We start from the raw sequence: 21,286 nt of genomic DNA, 5'->3' as shown, positions 1-21,286 counted from the left end.
TTTCCACCATAAGCAGCGGCCGTGCAGTGACTTACAAAAGTTTCGAACTCGCGGACGTTTAATCACGTTCCCTACTCCGAAGGGGTAAGTACAAAGTTGCTCGTCTCAGTACTCTTGTTAGAAGTTTTATCATCTTTTTCATTTCGTGGTTACAAGCTTTTCCAGGAAATTCTTATCGTTTTACAAGAGCTGTGGGACACAATGACGTCAGCTATCGATCATATACGCGAATTTGTTGTAAATTAATTAGGAGAATATCTGGAGTTCTTTATCGTTGCCAGCTGTAAAATATTAGAATTTTTCATTTATAATTCTCATATTTTCGACTCTTCCGTTGCCAAGACCACCTTGAAAGATTTTTGGTATGTTCCATCAGCCTTGTTAAAAGTGTGCCCATTGGTTAGCTATATTGATTTTAAAAATCAATACGTATATCAAGTTTATTATCTCACAGAAACAAAGAAATTCGTTTTATTAATGAATTTTCGATGTTTCTTCTCAGTTTCCTTTAGCATCGAACGAAGAACATTATATGATCAAACGTTTCATCGTTCAGATCATATTTCGTTTAAAAAGATTGAAATTGATATTGAGATAAAATCAAAAAGTATCCGTTGTTCTCGAACATTCTAGTATTCCTTCGCCGCCCGGGAGAAAGACAGGTATGAAGAAAGAGGATATTTTTTTTATTAACTTTTTAATATTGATATTTCGACAAATATTGACGTGTGCAGTGAGAAAATCAAGTGAAATTTTGAATAATATCGTTTTAATAATTTGTGAAACGAATTAGTTTGGTTTTTTCCATTTTTATTAGGTTCCGTCAGTGCTGATTGACGCGCCACTCCAGTTTCCATTTCCGTTTCTCGAAATTTCCCACGTCCTTAGTCTTTGGGACTCTTTGCCCAGGTAACCGCATTGCTTCTGGGTACGTCTCACCGTTCGGGTCTCTCGAGCTTTCGGTGTCAGTTGTTACCGTTGAAGGAAGAGAAGCTGGTGACGGATATTATCGAATAAATCGTTTATTCTGGAAAAGTTCGAGTAAGTTCGTTCTGTTTGAATAAATCAAGACATAGATCAATTTTTATCGTATCATCGTGATTCGCCATGTCGTACGTTTGGTTTCGGGATACCATATGTTTTTAATTTTTTACTTTTAATTTGACATTTTACGCCTATAATCGTGACAGGAAGATACTTTCAATGAATTATAAATATTTTAAATTATAAATTATAAATATTTGTTATAAATTACAATCATACTACGGGGAAAAGTGAAACATATGTTTTCTTGTGGAACATGTGATAGTAAATTATTCGAAGCATAATAATGCTTAATTAAAGATCTATACGGTAACATTTGCGGACGAATATTGGGGTAATATTATCGCGTCGCTTTAATCTGGCATTTAATGCTTTGATTGCGGTCTTTGAAATGGCATCACAGATGCTGGTATAATATCACACGAAAAAGGAAGGACCAGTGGTTGATGTTGCAAGTGCACCAGTGCGTTGCAGCCATCGGGGGTGGCTTTGACGCCGGTGCCGAGGAGAGGCGCAGAACGTGTTCGATCGACCCGCGAACGCAGCCCGTGCTCATACTGTGACAGAGTTCGTTTCAGTTAGTCTCAGTCGCTGTTTGCCCGTCGACAGCGTATAGTCGCGCCGGCCAACGATTATTTTTTCTTTTTTTGTTTCTCGATAATTCTCTCGCAACACTCGTTCTATACGTACACCATCAGTTTATCGCGTGATCATTGTTCCCGCTTCCCCTACCTTGTCACGTTCTTCAAAGAAGATTTCCCTTCAGTTTTTTGTTGTTTGGGGAAAATTCATCGCTCGGACACATGGATTTATCGACACGACGGTTTATCGAGGCATCAGCGTGATGTGCTTTTCAAGTTTCATATTTTCTCTATGATACTTTCTAAGGAGAATTTAGAATTCGGAAGATATCAATTTCCAGGAAATATAGGTCTTTATGAGATAGATCGATAGGTTTGAATTTAATTAACTCTCTTATAATTGGTATTTCAATTTTTTAATTCCTTAAATTCAGCTTTCTTTATGCTGTTAGACGATATAACGCGGGCATTTTATGATATATCGAATATATTCGTATATATTTTACTTTATACATTCGATAAATTTCCTTGGTTGGCCGGCCTGCAACCCACATACGGCACTTAATAAAAATTTGTTTCGTTAGAGGTCGGTGTTTGTTCATCTTCGTCATAAAAATGTCATGACGTCATATCATATCACAAGGGTTCTTCTGAAAGCTAGATATTCGATAACAAGATTAATGGTTTTCGGTAGCTTGCAATGTCAAGCTTTGAACTGGCGGGATCGCCTTGCTGTCAAATCGTCATTCAGCAGCGACCATATTCTTTAACTACGTTCAAGACGTATATCGCGCTACAGAAACCATCAAAGGAGGATTTAAATTTGCAAGTTAGTTGCCTCTTAGAAACGAGACAGTTGGTTGTTACTTGTTATCCGTAGTTGGTAGTTGTTCTCCTTAGTCGCCGCATATTATAGAGACGACATTCATAGTCACCAGTTGCCTTCGCTAATAGTTTCTTGTTGTCTGTAGTTAGTTCTCGTCATCGCTATGTATTCCATCAACCACGTAAAATTTAACATATAGGATTTTATTCTTTTTTATTCTTTCTGTAGAAAGATTCTTTAAGTAATATGAATTTAAGTAACTATCTTATGATACAATAAAGTGGAAAAACGATTATTTTACGTAACGTAATTTTTTAAAGAACTTTGAATTTAAAGGATTCACAGATAGATATCTTAAACGTAATTAAACCCTCCATATCGTAACAAATTAAAAGAAATTGCGCAAGAAAGTACAAATACATTTAATGCATAAAACATATATTTAAAATCCAAATGTAGGCGTTGACGCGTGCGTGCTACATGTTCGAAACATTCGTTACATCCGCGATAAAATTTGTAACGACGAAGAAGCTTAACATATGGTGTGCTTCAAGACGACAGCAAAAAGTGTTGGCGGATTTTTCGAAATTTCTTCCATTCTTAATAAAAATATATTGTATAAATATAGTAGGATTTTTCAAATTTAAATAGTTATAATGATTTGAAACTTTACAATCGTACGGTTCTGTTTTATCCTTTGAATATACCTGTCATTTTCATATCTCCTTTTAACTAAACTAAATATTTAGAAATCCTATAATTTGTACACTTCTATTTGTGAATAAGATCGATGAAATTAAAGCGTAACTATGCTTTCAATAATGGCTTCGATGTATTGCTCACCATTATGGCGGATTAACGTCTCTAAGTGATCGACCTTAATCACTAAATGGCAGCCGCGATTCAGTGGTAGAGCCTTACACATGACGGACGTTGCAAGCGCTTCTAAGACGTCTATTGTGAAACGTTTCCAATAGCATCGGTTACGACGACGGTGAAATCCGAATAGAAATATATATCGCGTATCGCTTCAGCCTGACATGTCTTAAAATAGAATCACAATTTTTCGTTCTTTAAAAAAACAAAAAAAGTCTATAAAAATTATATGCAAATAAAATAGATAAATGGATAAATGGTTGTACAAATGTATAAAACAGATATTACAAATATACGTAAATAAATTATATATTTATAAATTGTTTGTTTAAATATCTGTTTGTTTAAATAAATAAAAGGGATATTTACGACTTACAATGAACGTAGTCCTATTTTTAGTTTTAAACAAAGCAAAAACGGATAACAACTTTTTAAAATGTAAAACTCAACGCAACAGTGGTTTTTTTTAATTAATCAATAACGTTCAAAGTTAATTAATTTAGAGTGGTTTGTACATTTTGTATGCTCGCCGTATTTTAACGTTTGATGTGTAACGTTTGATGTAGTACTTGATGCCCGAAAAATCGAAAAACAATTAAATTTGATCGTTTCGTCGAATTTACAAGTGTGTATATTCGTGTGAAATCCTATGTGCTTGTGTATGCTGATGTGAAAGGCGGTAATATATTTTTCTTTTTTCGATTATTGTTGTTAACTTTTGTGTGGAATAAATCAATTCCGTGAATAGAAGTGCAATCAATACAGCTTACTATGAAATGATAGCACAACAACAGTACATATCGCCATTGACGTCAGCTTCACAAAATTTCTCGAATATCGAGGTTGTCCATTTGGGTTAAGAATTTATTTCCACAAATATTGCCACAAGCACGAATATCTTATGGAAATCCACTGTATTTCCACTGTAATTTTTAATAATCAGATTCCATATCGTATGCTACGATTCGAGGAAAATCCGCAGCTAATTATTATCTTTGCTGCCTTTAAATACCATAAATAGTCGTCCGTAAATTTTAAATGATTTTCTGTGCCATACTTATATTGTGTATTTTAGTCTTAAGGTGCGGGTCCTGTTCAATTAATTGAAAGTGATGAAACTGTAATGGGTCACGATAGTCAAATATTAAAAATGGTCTCGTTGGCTACATTTAAAATCTTTACGAGATATATATGCATAGTACGTTGCTACTAGCAACGGGTAGCGATGAGCAATAGAGAACAGTAGCTTCCTTATCTCGTCGTGATTATGTACATACCAGTAATGCACAGTACTCGTACTGAATATCTTACAACATCTACATAGATTTTCAGATTTGTTTCGAATATTACCAGCATAACCATGATAGTAGAATTCTGTTACAGTATTAATTCTATAGTGCCGTTATGCATAATACAGCCCTAAAATGTTTCTACAAATATACGAATATTTTCGTCAGCTACTATATTCCAACCATGGCTTATTATGAAAGGAAATATATAACGAAATTACTTGTTTTTTTTTTTTAGACTAAATTAGTTTAATTTGAATAATTTTAGTAATTGTGTAGGATCGAACAACAACTTATCATTAGCTTCACTCGAGACTTGATTGCACGTAGCAACGTAATTGCGTTGGAACTGAGGGTAGAAAACAATGTCAACCGTTAGACGCGTCTGTCTGGCGAATGTGTAACGCGTGAATAATAGATGCCGGCAATCACGTGAACCCTACTTATAGCTGTTTCGGCTTATATCGTAGCATTCAACCTAGGGTATAACGATAAGGATCATTAAAAGTTCAAAGAAGTTCGGCTGATCAGCCTCATTTTGTTCCATTTTTTAATCAAGCGATGAATCGACAAATTGTACAGATTTCGATGGTTATCACAGTTCTCTGGGAATTTTAAAGCGCGGTTCGTCGAATTTAGTCGGATTGGCTACAGACTCTTTTACGAGCAGCTTGAAACTCGATCTAGTTTCGAGAAAATGAAAAATTCGTTTTATCTCTTTGTTTCCCTGTTCCTTCCTTCCTCTTTTCTTTGCTTTTTACATTGCGTTAAGACCGGCTAAATAATATTGATTGCCATGGACGTTGGCTGGTTTAAAATCACTGACATCGACGATAACAAAAGTAAGTTTGATGATCATTTATCTGAGCCGGTGTTATTCGACTTGAGCTCTGCACATTTGTTAATATTATTCTAGTAGGGATGAGATACTACAAATTTTAAATAACTTTGATTAAAATTATATTATAAAAATTATATTACATTAACGTTTAGAAGTCAATAAAGTGGAAAGAATTACGCGAGATAATGTAAATATAAATTATATTACAAGGAAACTAGGTAATTAATTAATAGGAAACTAGCTAGGTAATTTGAAACATTCTGGCTAAAATTGCATTCTTTCAAAGTTAGGACGTACAGTATTTACAAAGTAGATTAAGTATCAAATGGGATACTTAAGAAAATTCATGTTATCATTCTTTAGTAAACATTTTCAGGTAATAGCCTTCTGCAAAAGCTGCTTTACGTTACGTTAACGTATTCATTATTAATATTAATCATATTGTTCTTATCTCCTAGGGGCATAACAATCCATTTTTATATTGTGTTAAAGCTAAATTTCTATTAGATTGTCGCAAAATTTTCTTTCGTTTTATAAAGAAATGATAGATACACAACATTTTTTCTTTTATGTTATTTTATATTAAATTGGAGAAAGGTGGATCGCACATAATTCAATAAAATAATATAAAGCAAAAAATATCGTACATCTATCATTTCTTTATAAAACGAAAGAAACATTTCGAACAACCTAATATTTCTCTCCAACGACACTTCTACGATGTTAAAATATTTGATAAAAATATTTGATAAAAATATTAAGAAATTCTAATATTGATTTAAACGTATCGATTTATTTACTTTTCGCTGCCAGAAATTGTTAATTATGATTTCCACTTAAAAGCGTATTTCATATTATGAGGATAAATGATCAAATTCATCTCTAATATACACGTTAGAGAGTCATTTATAGCTGCAATCCTGTTTACCGCTCATATTCCTGGAACTCGATAATTCATTAGGCGATTGCTTTAACCGTGCAGAATACATCCATAAATAATTAATCGCTATTAATGTTCCATCGACTTTTGAAAATCCCTGATGTGATCTATTTCACTTAATGAGAATACGTGTAAAGTGAGGTTATTGCTTGATTATCTTTAGTCGAATAAATCGAGTGATTCAAATTATAATGCGGAAGAAAGTCAAAACTATGTATATTATTTTTTTCAATTTTTATGTATCATTTGACGGAAGGAAATTTGGTAAGTAAGGTTCACCTTTTTTGATGTCAATGATTTTGAGATATGTTATTAAGCTCCAAATTCTAAGCAATCTTCTATATATATATATATATATATATATATATAACATACGTTTAATAGCCAAAGTTCAACTACCAAGTATACGCAAAGCTTTTATTTTCAATTTATGCGATACCACTATGTTTCATGAATTTATTTGCTAACGGTATTGAAACAAATAACAAGCAGAGGACGAACTATCCGTGAACTGTTTTGCCAACGAGTACGCTTCCAATATTTTCTGTTTGAGAAAACACACTTGTTGCTGTTGCAACTCCAAATATTTTTACAGCCGACGCTTTTGCCATGAATCATCGGCTAACATATAAAATAAAGAAAAGCCATAGTTGATTGTAATGGAAATTTAGAAAACCTCAAACTCGATATAGAAGGGAAAAATAAAGGAAAGGAAGGGAGAGATAATTGGAAGCTTGGGGCCAGGTTTAATTCACTGAAACCAGGCTGCTTGTGTCATCACGAAACAGAATTGCCAGTACGTCATTTCTGTGCTCCCGTCCTCGTAAAAACGGTTTCACTCGTTAAGAAAAAACGAATAGGCGGTGAAGAGAGAAAAAAGCAGACAGAGAGCGCTTTTAAAAAGCTGACGAAGCGTGCGTTGCCACAACGAGACACACGGTGCTATTTGTCGTTTTAAATTGCGCCGCAACTTGTTTTTGAGATCTTTGCTAGAGACACGTGAAAACACGTTGGAAGTATATTTCTTGTTTTTGTGGAATTTAGCTGGAAAATGAAAAATAACGTAAAACATGTACTTACGACTTACAGAGTAATCGAATGTATACACTATAATAACCAGCGATTTAAGGCTTTAAAAGATCGAAAGAAAAGAAAAGAAAAGAAGAAAGATAATATGTTGTGGCAGTCTAACTCGATCTAAGGAAATAGAGAGGGAGGGGGGGGGGCAAAGCTTGTTAATCTGGAAAGAATACAAGCATCAATTTCAAGCACTTATAGGGAATCAAGCGGGCTTGTTAAGGTCGTAAGTTGGACAATTATCCCGTGTTAGGTTCAATCAGCTTAGTCTTACACAAAATTGATCCAATCATGTGAAAACAAATGTATTCTGATTTTTGTCGCAGATATTTCTGGTCTACGCACTCCAGTGCCCGCACAACTTATATTAAAACACCTGATTTTCCCATTCTACAGCAACAAATTTCCTGATCCTTTACAACCATGAAGGACTTGTATGCGAAAATACTTGCCACGATCATCTGTTTGCAGACTATTTTCGTCACTATCTTCCCGTTAGGGGCTGGTAAGTTGATACTGATTAATTATACCATCGAAATTCTATATAATGGCTACGAAAAATATTTGCATCATTACCCTCATTTCCTAACGAAGCGCGTTTTTTTACCAAGTTTTATATTTCATTTGATAGTATCAAATCTCTGTAGTTACACGAAAGTATTAAATGATAGGAAACTTGATATACACGAATTTAATTAATTAATAAGTTAGTCGATATACAGCCATTATTATTTCATGTGAAATATTACAACGTCAAAAACTTAACGTTCTTGTACGTACAGTATTAATCACAAATTGTAAGAATGTTTACTGATAAGCAAAATAGATAATATGGAAAACGCAGACCTATGGAAAGAGAATTCCTGACATTAGACAGGAATACGCGATTGCACGAAATATTTTATGGTATGTCTAACATGGAGAATATATGCGGCGAAGTACGAAAAATTCATCCTGAGATATGTATACGACCTACGCGGTACGGGACGTGTTATAAATGGTTTCCGCCACTCAGCCGTATTTGAATTTGTGAACACGATCGAACAAATGACGCGACAATTATTAATTGCCGTCTCTGCCTTAGTAACGATTCGCGTTGGAACGAGGTCGAATCGTTCCGATTCCACGCGCGATTAACAAATAATTACAGTGGACATCAATTACTTGGATGACCTTCGTCATTTCAGCTTAAAACGATTAATTTGATCAAACCAAGCAATTATTTCAATTAATACAATCTGCACTTTAAATTCGCACGTCTTGTGTATACACACCGGGCCAGAGAAAAGTTTTCATTCGTTCGAGTAGAACCTTCGTAGTCCTTGAGGACGCGTGTCGCTTCTCGTGTACCTAAAGTTTCGCTCAAATTAACCGTTTTATTTGAATTCGATCGAGTGAAAACCTCTTTGTCACCGTGAGTTTGTTACTTAATTGATACTCTTAGATGCCCTTTGCTTTCAATCTCTTACATCCATTCTTAATTAGTCAAGTCGTTTGACTTTTGACAAGTATTTTGAAACCATTTTACTAACACGAACCTACTTTTTTACTTGAGATTATCCGCTATTTTTATTCAAATGTATATGTACGTATATACACTTTTGAATTTTAAACGAACCTTCTGTTATACCTATATCCTTTAAGCGCCGTTTTAAGTTTCAAGAGACTTCAACTCGGATAGCTCGACTTGGAGTTCTAACGTATACTGTGAAGCACACTTGCGAAGTAAAACAGCAAACACGATATAAAAACTTTTTCCCCATGTAAGAAATCGAATAACCTAATTCAACGGTGCTTTAATCTCATCGATGAAGCATCGATGCAACGAAGAAGCATCGTGATAGCCGCAATGCGGATCCGTTGAACAAAAATTTCCTGGTACGGTCGTTTTCGTAATGTTATTAACCGTTTTAGTGTCGGATGTTTCAAGACTCCGTATCGGTTTGTGCTATGCAGCGCGATAGCGCTTCGTTTATTTATTTGCCAGGAGTACCGATCGACGCGATCGCGCTGCCCTTTTTCATTCTGTTTTTTTCATCGAAATATACCGTTCGACGTGCTCGCGCTTCATTTATGCTCTGCGTTTCGTTTGCGTGATAACATTCTATAATGCAGGATTTGGTTTTCCGATTCAAGAGGTAATTTTTTATATTGGTTTTTTTTTTTTTATTTGGTTTATGATTATTTGAAAAACAAGTAATTACGAGAGGAAACTCTGATATGACTCGCGACGAGCACGCTTGAGCGCGTTGCGAATTAATGATCGTGACCATACATCGTGGCACAATTTACCACCGTACGCGAATAGAGCGATCACGCTGCGTGGCGTTAAAACGGTTAGCGTAACTGCGCGTACGATTGTCGAGTGGCAAAGATATTGACGCTGGTAATCGTTTTCAGTGGCTTTAGGAGAAGATTGTACTGATTTTGAAGGAAAAGCCGTCTCGCATGGAATGACGTACGTGCCGGGACCATCGGTTTGCAACCTCTGCGTCTGCTATCATATGGAGCCAAAATGGTGCCAGGCTATGTTCTGTTCACCTCCTTTTGTAAGTATATGCTCATTCTAAGAGCAACCAGCTGAACACAACCATGAGAAACTAAAGTACACCGTTAACGCTTGCATGCTGGTCGTTAAAACACATGCTGCGCGAATAGGGTACACAGCGATTCATTTAACTCGCCTTGAATTAGTTTTAGAAAGACAAACATGGACAGGGATAATTTTTGTCACGAGCCGTTTAATTTATTCGTTCATTAGAACGAATTAATTTACACCTGCTGAGATCGCGATTGATGTGACAAATTCGAAATCTTGTTCCATATAAATATTTTTAAACAAGCACGTCGTAAGCTTTGTATATTTTTTAATCGCAACGAAACTGTTCAGAGAAATGCTGAAATTATTAATTAGAAAAGGAGATTTCTACGCATCGTTGTAAAAGTGTCAGGGAAAATATTCGTGAAACAGTTACGTTGTTACAGGTTCTACAAGAAGAAATATTGAAAATCACGTTCCACTTATTCAGTTGCACGTGTAAAAGGTATCTTGCGTTCGCGCAAAAAATCTCTGAAGGATACATGCTTTATAATAATTGGAGTGTCGAAGTTGTTACGCGGATCGGCGTACACGTACCTTTTAATGAAACTAGGTTACTCATTCGTTATTCGTTCCTAATTTTCAGCTTCACGATTTTTACGCAATAAAATTTTATACACCTGTTCGGTTTATAAATGATTCAATTCAAATTTAACAGAATTAAAGTTGAAATAATCATTTGTGCTTCATTAAGAGGTTATTTCAGCATCTCGTTTTAATATTTTTATTGGTAATATTTTGTTAATCGTTATATTTAAATGGAGTTTTTCAAAGGAGAGACATTTTAAGGTAGGAAATGGACATACATTTATAATAAGAATTCAGAAGAAAGAATATTTCATACAGAAAGAATTATTCCGTATGTATAAATAACTACGCTATGAATTTTATATGTATCGGATATTCCTTCTGGTTAATGTATCTGATGTTTTTTTCACGCGAGGTAGCGTATATTTGCATCTATATGTCTCTTCGTTTCTCAGTAGTAAAACTTAGCATTCATGCGGCTGATAAGTAGTTACGCATTGACAACGAGAAACATAAAATGAGTAAGAAGCATGAGACATTCTATAAGAAAAATAAAGTTGTTTTTATCTTTCATTGCATATTCGTCAGAATATTGTTAATAAATATTTAAGTTAAGATTTCAGTTGAAATAAATACATAGGATTAGACATTTATTTATATATGTATCTATGAACGCATTTGACATAAAATTTTGATAACGACTAAAATTATATATTCTGATATTAAATTAATTTAATGAGAATAAAAAACTAATTTTTTTAAACAAGATTTTGTATAAAGTTATATTTATTAGGAAAAGTTCGTTCATCCCTTTATAATATCATAGGATTAGACTCATAGCTGTGTAAATCATTTCATGGAATAGTATATGTGTGCGTGTGTGTTCTAAGTTTTTATCATAAAAATGCTAAATGTACTAGGAGACGTTTTTAAAAATTCATAAATTTTTCTTCATCAAACATATCAATCGTTATATTGAAAAGTTAATTATCTTTTATTTGTTTCGAGCTGCACATTGATTGAGACATTCGTGTTGGTTATAATTGCGAATTTAACGCAGTTAAACGAAGTTGTTTGAATCCCTTGCGAGCATGTAAATATATCGTCGAATTAATAGGTCAATTACTTGAGGTTGGAATTGAAAGAAAGGGAAAGGTGGAGGAGAAGTCTTGCGTTTGAATGCGGGACACTTTTAAAGCCCACAGTTCGCTGAAATTGCCAGAGAATTCAATTAAATGGCAAATTAAACCATTGAACTGAATCTGTTTCCAATCGCGAGCTTAGAAGTTCTATCCTTTGAATTTTTATATCAGTCAACTTTCTTTTTGTACGTACGGTAACGAATATAATTCATGAATTAATGAAGTATGTAATTGGATGAAAGTTCTTCTTCCTGGATTCAGTATAGACTAAGAAAAATTATATAATAACGAAATTATCAACTTAAAATTGATAGAGTGTATAGCTTTTTTTTTTTTTTTTTTTTTTTTTTTTTTTTTTTTTTTTTTTTTTTTGCGTGAGGAGGGGAAAATGCTGTTACGCATACCCAGTGATGCGGATCACTGGGTTATGTGGGACTCGGGCGGATGTTGTTGCCATACCCACTAAAAACCCCTCCTCCTTTTTCCTTTGCTTTGAGGACAGACAACCCCGGTAAAACCTGTCGGCAGTCATCAGGTTGTCCTTTCATGCCCCGTTGTATCTTCTTCTTCGGGCAGTTATTCTGTATATTCTGTATTGCTCTCGTCATCTTCTCAGCTAGTTCGGAATACTGGGCTGATCTCCTTCTGTGGTTCTTTGTTGTCTTGTATCTCTGCCTTCACTGCTCCGAGTAGTTGTTGTTGCTCTCGTTCTCCTCCTTGCCTCCTTCAAGGCCTTCGTTGTCACCCTCCTGTGAGACATGACGGTCTTGCGAAATTGCCTGAATTTATCCCAGCTCTCGTTCTTGGCGGTCACCGTGGCGATCAGATTGTCCACGTCTATCTTCTCGCCAAGAGCGTTCTCCAGCTCAATCCTTCTGTCCGTTCACTTCGGGCACGTGAACAGGGCGTGCTCTGCATCGTCGTTAGGGTCTCCACAGTCGAGACAGTTGCTGTCGCTGCTCTTGCCAATCCTCTTTCTATAGACACCAAAACTCCTGTAGAGGTGGCCGTGTGTGCGTTATATATTTATTGGACGTGCGTGATAGTTGTAGTAGTTGGGCCTGGTCCGCTGTAATTGTCACTGGGGGCTGTAGATGTCGCTGCCGTCGTCCGACACTAGTTAGTGTCGAGTGGTGGTATTTGGCTTGTCGAGTGCCGCCACACTCCCATACCCGGTTAACAGCTGCATGGTGTGATGATCGATGTCCATCTTCTTTTTGGTAAATAGCAGCGCACTCGGTATTAATTTCCTTGCGCCTCCAGTTCCTCCATTTCCCTGCGCTTTCAGCTCGTTGCCGTCATCCGCGCCGATCCTGGTCTTATGGATCTTGTTCCTCTCGTAAGTCTCTCCGAGCATCTTTATCTTTATGTAGATCGGGAGATTCCCGGTCAACACGCAAAGTGCCGCGTGGGAGACGGTACGGTATGCCGTCGTTGTTATGCACAGGGCCGTTCGTTGTGCCCGTTTCAGCTTCTTCCTGTTCTTATCGGTATTCGCTAAGCTAATTCTTCTTTCTGAACCCATACTGCCTCCGATGGAACGGGTCCGTTCCGATGCATCTCTCGATGATCTTCTTAAAGCATTTTTCCCAGATCTTGCTCATGGCTGGGAGTATGCTTATCGGCCGGTACGCGATCCTTTCCCGGCTTCCTTAGCAGTATTACTCTGGCCGTCTTCCAGCAGTCTGGTTCCAGCTTGCTTCCAGCTCCTGCTTCCAGCAGTCCAGGAGTCTTCCATCGACTCCTGCAGCCTTCTTGGTGTTCATTCTTCCGGCGGCATCGACGACATCGCCTTCGCCGATGACGACGCTGAAGCTGATGCCTTCTTCTTCTTCGGTCTCTGCCTCTTCGCGGCCCTCGTAATGGGAGGGTCCGTGTCCCATGGTGAATAGCCTCTGTAGGACTGCTTCCACCATGTCGATCGGCATGTCGTTGCTTGGTTTCTTGCTTTTGCATCTCTTCATGACTGTGCGATAGGGTTTGCCTTCTTGCTTTTCTGTATGGATGGAAACGCGTTCGAAAAGTAGAACGGAGTAATTAGCGATGCACGATCCCAGGCTGGTGAATATTTTTCCATCGGGAGAAGTCAGGTCGAGCGATACAAGATTTATATGCTCGTTCTGCCAGTTATTTCAACGTCTGTTACGCGATAGAAAATGAACATAAATGAATAATAAATGTATTACAGCCATAAAGATTGCTTGATGTACGCCACCGTTTTTCCCCTATTTCTCCGATACAATTTTCCTTCTTTTTTTTTCTTTGCGAAACACTTTACTAATCGCGAGAAATTGTATTGCCGCCTGGTACGTATTCGAATTATCCTCAATTATTCTCGGTTGTTTCCGTTTCCTTTGGATTTACATAAGTACTCGTTTGATGTACGTGCAGAGTGAGATAATAACTATTAACAGCTATAAAATAAGAAGCGAAAATACGTTGAAACTCGACTTCTAGATTCGCGAGACTTTGCAGAGCTTCGAAACTCTCGTGTTTCAAACCTAATAAAAAGTTGTAGAGGGAGAATTACATTGCGAGATCTGTTAAGGAAAATCGTATCGTTGTAATAGGATTATTTCAGCGAGGGAAATTCCGTGTTGCGTGTAACGCGTTGCAAAGCCATGAGCTTTCTTTCGGGTTAATATACATAATCGCCTTATCGAACTTTCCATCTCACACGTGAATTTTGCATTTCAATCTTCTTACTTGCAGTCCAGTCCAGTTCAGTTTAGTGTGACTAAGCTAAATGTTTTATAGAGAGACGTACAACTCTATGAAGGGGAGATCAATAAATTGGGTTATCTTTAAATCACTGACAATTATTTCATCGACACGATTTCACCGGCAGCGAATTCACCGGCAATGTCTATCAAAGTTTATTTATCGATACACCGAGTGAAATCACCACAATCATTTCACCAATATTCTCCTTTGTCGATAATTATCATGCTTGCCACTACATGTTATCGTTGATTATATGTCTTTATTTACACATTCGTTTACGCGCATAACGAGATAAACGAAGAAACGAAAATGATATGTTGTCATGATGTATTGTTAAATTACTAATTAACACGAGTTATATATCTACCTACATGAAAGCTTCTAAATATCAATTATAATTCATGAAAGCACACAAGCTATTTTGCTATACACAAATAGAATTATAAGGAAATGTTACGTGCTAATGATTTAACGAAATCTATTCCTCTGTACATTTGACATTTCTGTATTATTACTTGTGTACTTTCTGCTCTTGTTTACGTCATCGGAAGTAAAAATACGTTAAGCGAATCAGCTGATCTATTTGAGCGATTCAATGGCTCGGTCTTCTCTTATGCGACTACCAAGTAGAAGATAAGTTCTTCTAGATAAGTTATATAACATTTTATAACATCCAAATTAACTATTTTTTTTCTTTTTCTTTTTCTTTTTCTTTTTTTTTTACCTGGGGGAAATCCGCTCGGACACGAAGCCACTTCTTAAGTGGCGTGGTAGTGAACATCCAAATTAACTGGGGCACTAATTAGCTGAAGCTTCTAGTCAAACCAGGTATCAGTCTTTGTACGCAAAGGCATTCATTACAATCGTTTAAAGTTTGAAGAAACACCGTTACAAATTCGTGATATAAGAGAAAGCGATTCAAAACTCGGATTCATTTGTTGGAACGACGCCGTGGGCAAAAGTACATAATGGAAAACTTTCTTCCAAGACCAATTGATAGCGCTGACGTAATTAAAATGTGACGATATTGCCAGCGACGTTTCTCCAAATAGACGACTAACTTATTTACGAATTGCCGTAACACGATTGCCGCTGGTAATACGGTTAGTAATCACTTTATTGAATTTTCGCTTGGCGTGATATCGTCGAGTTCCTAGAGAGATTCTTCTCCCTTGTAAAACTATGTTTCTGCAACGACTGTATTTGTTGAATTGCCGTTCGTGAACAAGTCCTTCTCTTTATTACGTGTAATAGATTCTTCTTTTTAAGTTTTAAATTACATTGGTAATTTTCTATAATTTATTACTCGAATATGGTAATTTTTTCTTAAAAAGTTTGCTTTTTCTACAATTATTTTACTACAAAACCCATCAAAAACATGATGTATGTATGTATATATACTCTCAAATATTATCGGTTTATTCTCAAGCTATAGTTCAATTTCGGAAATTGCCAATTAAAATCATTAAAAAAAAAAAAAAAAAAAAAAACACACACACACACACAGAAAGTTCGTTAAAATATGCGATTTTCCAATCAAGATATAGAATTTATTCGAGTAATATAGATTACAGTAGCGATGGTGACGGCAACGATGAATGGACTGATTCTTCGTGCGAAAATAAATTGGAAGCGCAGAACGATGCATTGTTTCAGGGAATATCGATTTTCAAGCATGGTTTTAAAGTACGTGTGCGCGTGACTAGATTTGTTAATTAATGCCGCTCCCAGATTTTCAATATATAAATGTGACACCTACATATCTTTAAGCTTAAAACAATTGGACTAACAATTTCGTTAAATTTAAATCAATATTTATCTTTTTAAACGCAACAATATTTTTAATGACAACTTCACGTGTAAATCGAGTACATACATATTCGATCGTTCTTGAAAACCTGATTCTCTGCGAAGAGAAAAAATCCTTGAATAAAGATTTGATCTACGTTTTATATGCTACGTTTTACATCCACCTCTTTTCAGATATACCTCTCTATTTAAAATCATAGATCGTCACACTCTATAGGTATTTCCTTGAAAAGATTAAAGTCGTTCTGTATAAAAGCCAATTCAAAGGGGAAGGAAATTCTGCGAAAAATTCTTTCAGATTTGCCTATGTTTGAGCTCGAATCAAAGCAATCCTGTATAATAGGATAGGATGATAGGATGATTCTGTATTATTCCTTGTGTACTTTCTGTTCCTGTTATTTACAATAGGATGATTATGCGTTTAACTTCTCATAGAATCTCTCTGATTCCGTATGATATCATCAATGTTTTTGAAATATGTTATTGATGTCGTAACGTCAACCGTTTCCATTGCAAATTCAATTTTGAATCGCAATTTCCATGTTTGCGTGGCAAAAGCGTAAAATCGATAACGCACGCAAACATGTCTTCTTTGCTAATGGCGTACTATAAATATAAATATTTGAATAAATATTGCGAATTTCATATTGCTAAAAGATTTATACTATTTGTTCGTAAATAATCGTCGGATCTATATTTAAGTTGAAACTGCTGATGAAATTTTGTTTCATAGCACAAATTATTCTTCCCGAAATGTACGTTTAGTGTTATAATATATTTGACCAATGGTTCTCAAACACTAGTTTTGCAAAGGCAATGGTTGAATTGGAGCAATTCTTTTTTCTTTCATTCTTTGAATGACCTGGATTTTCGAGTAGTCTAGTGACGATTGATCCGTACAATTAATCGATTTCTTTTTATTACAGAGCTGCAAGAAATTCCGCATTGGACGCCGATGTTGCGAGTTCCAGTGCGTGGATGAGGTTGACACAGGCTATTGGTTTGGATCTGATGTGGTTATTGTGAATCGTTCATCTAAACTTGAAAAACATAGTGTATTATGGATGCTGAGTTTAGTGATAGTAATTGTAGTATTTTAATTTCTCAATAAAGATTCCGATGGCGCTGTGGACAAAATTCGTAGCTTATAAACATCAACGATTAGTTTCAGCCATCGGGAAAAGAAGTAGTGTATGTATGTAGTGTGTTAACGAAGTAGTAAAACGTAGTGTAAAGAAAGTAGTGTAAAAGTAAAGTAGTGTAAAATTAGTAGTAGTATGTAATTCGCACAAAAAAGTAGATATTAGTATTGATGTTATTGTATTCCATATTTGACCTTAAAATATGAATAAAATCTAATCAGTCTAAGTATTAATGAAATTTCAAACATTTTTTCTAAAAGAACGCAACTCTCCTTTCTAATGAGCACTATATGATGCAATAGAAAAACAATTTGACACTGAAAATTGTGGTCAAGATCAATTTTGCGCTACACTTATTTAACCAATTTTCATCAAATCGAAGGTGTAGAATGGCTTGAAAAAAAAACCGCGATAAATACTTTTTTGACACTTTGTACAAAGGTGTATATCAATGTGTATATCTATACACATACTCTGTATGTGCATATCCGTGGAATATATATCCGTTTTTCGAAGCAAAATGTTATCTACCTGTTCAAAAGGGCAAAGCAAAAACACTACATAGAGGGTTTGTTACTGTTGACACTCTGTATTTCCGTGCGCAAAGTATCCAACCAGATATCGAGGAACAGCTTTCAGGGAACGAGATCGAATGTTTATTGAACATACCTATTTGATCGAATATATTTAGCAGCGGACTCAATTTTAATTACAATTTTAATTACATTAAACATTTTGCTCATTGATGACCTTACCTTAATTTTTTTCTCCTTCCTCACTTTCATCTCCTATGCGAGTGACACAGCAAGATTGATAGTAATAAGCGATTTCATTAAAACACAATCTCCTTTTCCATTTGATGAACACGATACGAGACGAGGGAATGATTTAGGAACACGACTTTCGAGCGGTTTCAACAACTATTAAGTTTCATTTATAGCAACAAACACTGCCAAAAACGTAATTAATAAGATTCGCGTAGGTGCCGTAGATGACGTAGATGAAAAAACGTAGACCAACGTAATAAACGTAAATGACGAAATTATGTATTAATTTATTTTAACGCGTTAAAATTACGCTAATGACAGTTGCTCCGTTCTATTTGTTCATATATTTAAGCCCTATATGCAACAAAGTGAATGTAGCATCTGCAAGCGTGTTAATTGGACAACGACGAATTTCGTTTCGCAAATACGGACACGTGAAACATTTTGAAGTTACGCGGACGCGAGAGTAATTCGTTCCCTTAAATTGCTCAATTTCCATTTCTTTCGCCATGTATATTCGAGTACTGCATTTGAATTGCAGAGCAGTCGGAAGTAACGGCGCACGTCGTTGATATATCGACAGGAACATGAATTCTTTTTTCATACGATGAATACTTTTTTCATCGACTTGTTAAACCGAATCAAGTTTTCAAATCCAATCATTTAATTTCATCGTTTTACATCGAACGTTTCAATCTTTTTTCTTTTAAATACCTTACCTATATTTCATCTCGTTGAATATTCCATATTTTTAATGCTACTACCACTTATTGGTAATTACAAATATGTAATTATCGTTCTAAAGTTAGAAATTCGAAATAACATTCGTCAGTATATGATTCTACGTTTTATATAGAGTAGTAAAAATGATACAATGAGTTTCGTTAAATAACCAATAAAAATTTTTGTTCCTTTTTCTTTTTCTTTTTTCTTTTTTCTTTTCTTCTCTTTTTTTTCCTTTTTTTTCTTTTTTTTTTTTTTTTTGGTTTTATGTATCCAAGATCGAGAATAAACTATGTGCACGTTTCTTGTATTCGTTTCTTGTATTTTTATGAGGAATTCAGTCTTTTTACGCCACAAGAGTCTCAACGTTTTCGTTTTCACGCCTACGTTACGCTCGTTAAACACGTTGCAACAAGACCATGAATAAGGATAACAGCTTTAATGTTTTCACATGTGTCAATTTATTATTTTAGACCTTAAATATTTTATTTATAAAATCTTTATTTAAACAAGTTACCATTGTCGCTACAATAAATCAATGAATGAAATCAGTTTAAATTTAAAATATCATTTCATAATTTCTCGTCACTTGTATCTAAAAACAACAAAAAAACGGTGTACCCACATCGTGCGTAGACGGGAAATTAGAACAGTGGAGCTTAATTGAAACACTGATCATATTCCGCGATTGTAAAACAATAATAGAAAATCGTGTTTCTTTTGAAGGGTATGAAATTGTCAGGAGATTATGCCATTAATGAAATTGGAAACTGGCTGGTCAAAGGGATTAAACTCAATTAAACCGAACTGTGTTATATTGTACAAAGGCTAGAGAACTGCTACCAAATATCTGCTAGTTTAAAGGTGTCCCTTATAAATTCTAATTATATTTCAAATTCAATCTCCTAGTAATAAGTAAATTAATATTTTACCTAAAATCTGTGATATAGATAACAAAAATAAATTCTTTACATTATTCGTTAGTTTGCAATATAATTGGAATATTATCTTTATTTTCTGCTGTCTTTGTTATTCTTAAAAGATAAACTGCTTATTTACAAATTTAACACCGCATATGCTATTAATAAATCATTTTATATTTAATTTTGCAACCTTCAGTCATTGTTAAAACTTGTTGACAATACTGTCGGTTAATAGAAATTTCTAAAATCCCCTTGTTTCTACTCGATTAGAGGGTATATTGCAGAAACTATGTTAGCTACAGTGTTAGCTACAAATCATCTGTGTCACTCCGTTAAACTTATACACAATAGTATTGTTTCTTGTTTTCATTTAAAATAAAATATGTTATTGTAGGAATGAAGCAGAATGTTCAAATAATTGAAACAACTTTTTGTCCTATAATTAGTGCCTTTCATTTTAAAAATTAAAAAATTTTTAATCAACGATATTTGGAAGTTTCGATCTAAAATGACCAGGAATTGAAACGGAAAATATTTTGATGCCAATAAATACGTATTATTCACACATAAAACAAATATGAAAACAAACATCGATGTATATGAATGAATTTTGAAATGGGGAGGAATTATATGATTATACCCATTCTCTGTTGCGTTTAATTGTTTCAATCGATGTCTCATGAGAATTTTCATCGAATTCTTTAGAGATCCTGGCTGTAAGGTCTTTTTAAAATTATAAGAACAGATTCAAACTATAACATTTGAAAACTTGTGGTTACAAAACTTACTTGTTTCTCATAATTATTTAAATGAATCTATTCGGTATTTTGAGTGACCGTCCCTTTATGGCTCGGACGACACCTCTCCTTCCTTTGGGAAATTCCGAATTATCTGTCCTCCCCGAGCTGCAAACCTGATGACTTAGACAGTAGGGAAAAACATCAGGGAAAACCTCTGACTAGAAAAGTACGATAGACGAACAAAATTTAACGGCTGATGGGGAGTATCAACAACATACAAGGACAATCATCAACAAAGTGTCGTACCGTGCGGGTGAAATACTGGAGTTTCAATAAGATCTTATAACCATCGAGTTCAGAACATCAACAAACTTTGTTTGCATAAAGCAAGTGTATACAAAGTGTCAAATTACACTAACACCCGATCTATTAAATCCGTTCCACCTTGAGCGTTAATTCATTCAAGGTTCGTGGTATCGATCGATCGGTCGGACGTGCCCGGTGGCTCTTTAGTCGATGATTTGTAACAGAATCCTTGCATTAACACAGATTCTCAGAACACACAACTTCACCCAGCAGATATCGATTACAGTCAGTTGTCACTAACAATGCTTTTATCAACAATTTCTTTACCTGTTGATCCTCTGGAAGTTTTAACTATATATATTCTCTAGGAACAGTAGGATTTTAATGATATAACTTTACTAATGAGATC

The 21,286-nt window shown here is 35.1% G+C and overlaps 1 protein-coding gene across 4 annotated transcripts; it reads left to right on the top strand.

Annotated features, from left to right (window-relative positions):
- Nucleotides 1-24: 24 nt before the first annotated feature.
- LOC125387066 lies at nt 25-17,647 on the top strand. Of its 4 annotated transcripts, none has more exons than XM_048414234.1 (4): nt 25-84; nt 7,801-7,979; nt 9,875-10,023; nt 17,203-17,647. In XM_048414234.1, exons 2-4 carry the CDS (start codon nt 7,898-7,900, stop codon nt 17,374-17,376), a joined length of 405 nt encoding a protein of 134 aa, XP_048270191.1. In that variant the 5' UTR covers nt 25-84; nt 7,801-7,897; the 3' UTR covers nt 17,377-17,647. The 4 variants fall into 4 exon arrangements, with proteins under 4 accessions (XP_048270191.1, XP_048270189.1, XP_048270188.1 ...); XM_048414232.1 differs by lacking the exon at nt 25-84 and adding an exon at nt 868-1,041; XM_048414231.1 differs by lacking the exon at nt 25-84 and adding an exon at nt 3,870-5,458.
- Nucleotides 17,648-21,286: the final 3,639 nt, after the last annotated feature.

The sequence above is a fragment of the Bombus terrestris genome, unplaced genomic scaffold (genome assembly GCF_910591885.1).
Source record: "Bombus terrestris unplaced genomic scaffold, iyBomTerr1.2, whole genome shotgun sequence".
Lineage (NCBI taxonomy): Eukaryota > Metazoa > Arthropoda > Insecta > Hymenoptera > Apidae > Bombus > Bombus terrestris.
Note: the sequence above shows the minus strand (reverse complement) of the source record. Positions and strands in the feature narration are given on the sequence as shown.

Coding starts and splice junctions, on each gene's coding strand:
- LOC125387066 (XM_048414234.1), top strand. CDS start 7,898: ATGAAGGACTTGTATGCGAAAATACTTGCCACGATCATCTGTTTGCAG. Junction 7,980..9,874: donor TATCTTCCCGTTAGGGGCTG/GTAAGTTGATAC, acceptor AATCGTTTTCAG/TGGCTTTAGGAGAAGATTGT. Junction 10,024..17,202: donor TGTTCTGTTCACCTCCTTTT/GTAAGTATATGC, acceptor TTTTTATTACAG/AGCTGCAAGAAATTCCGCAT.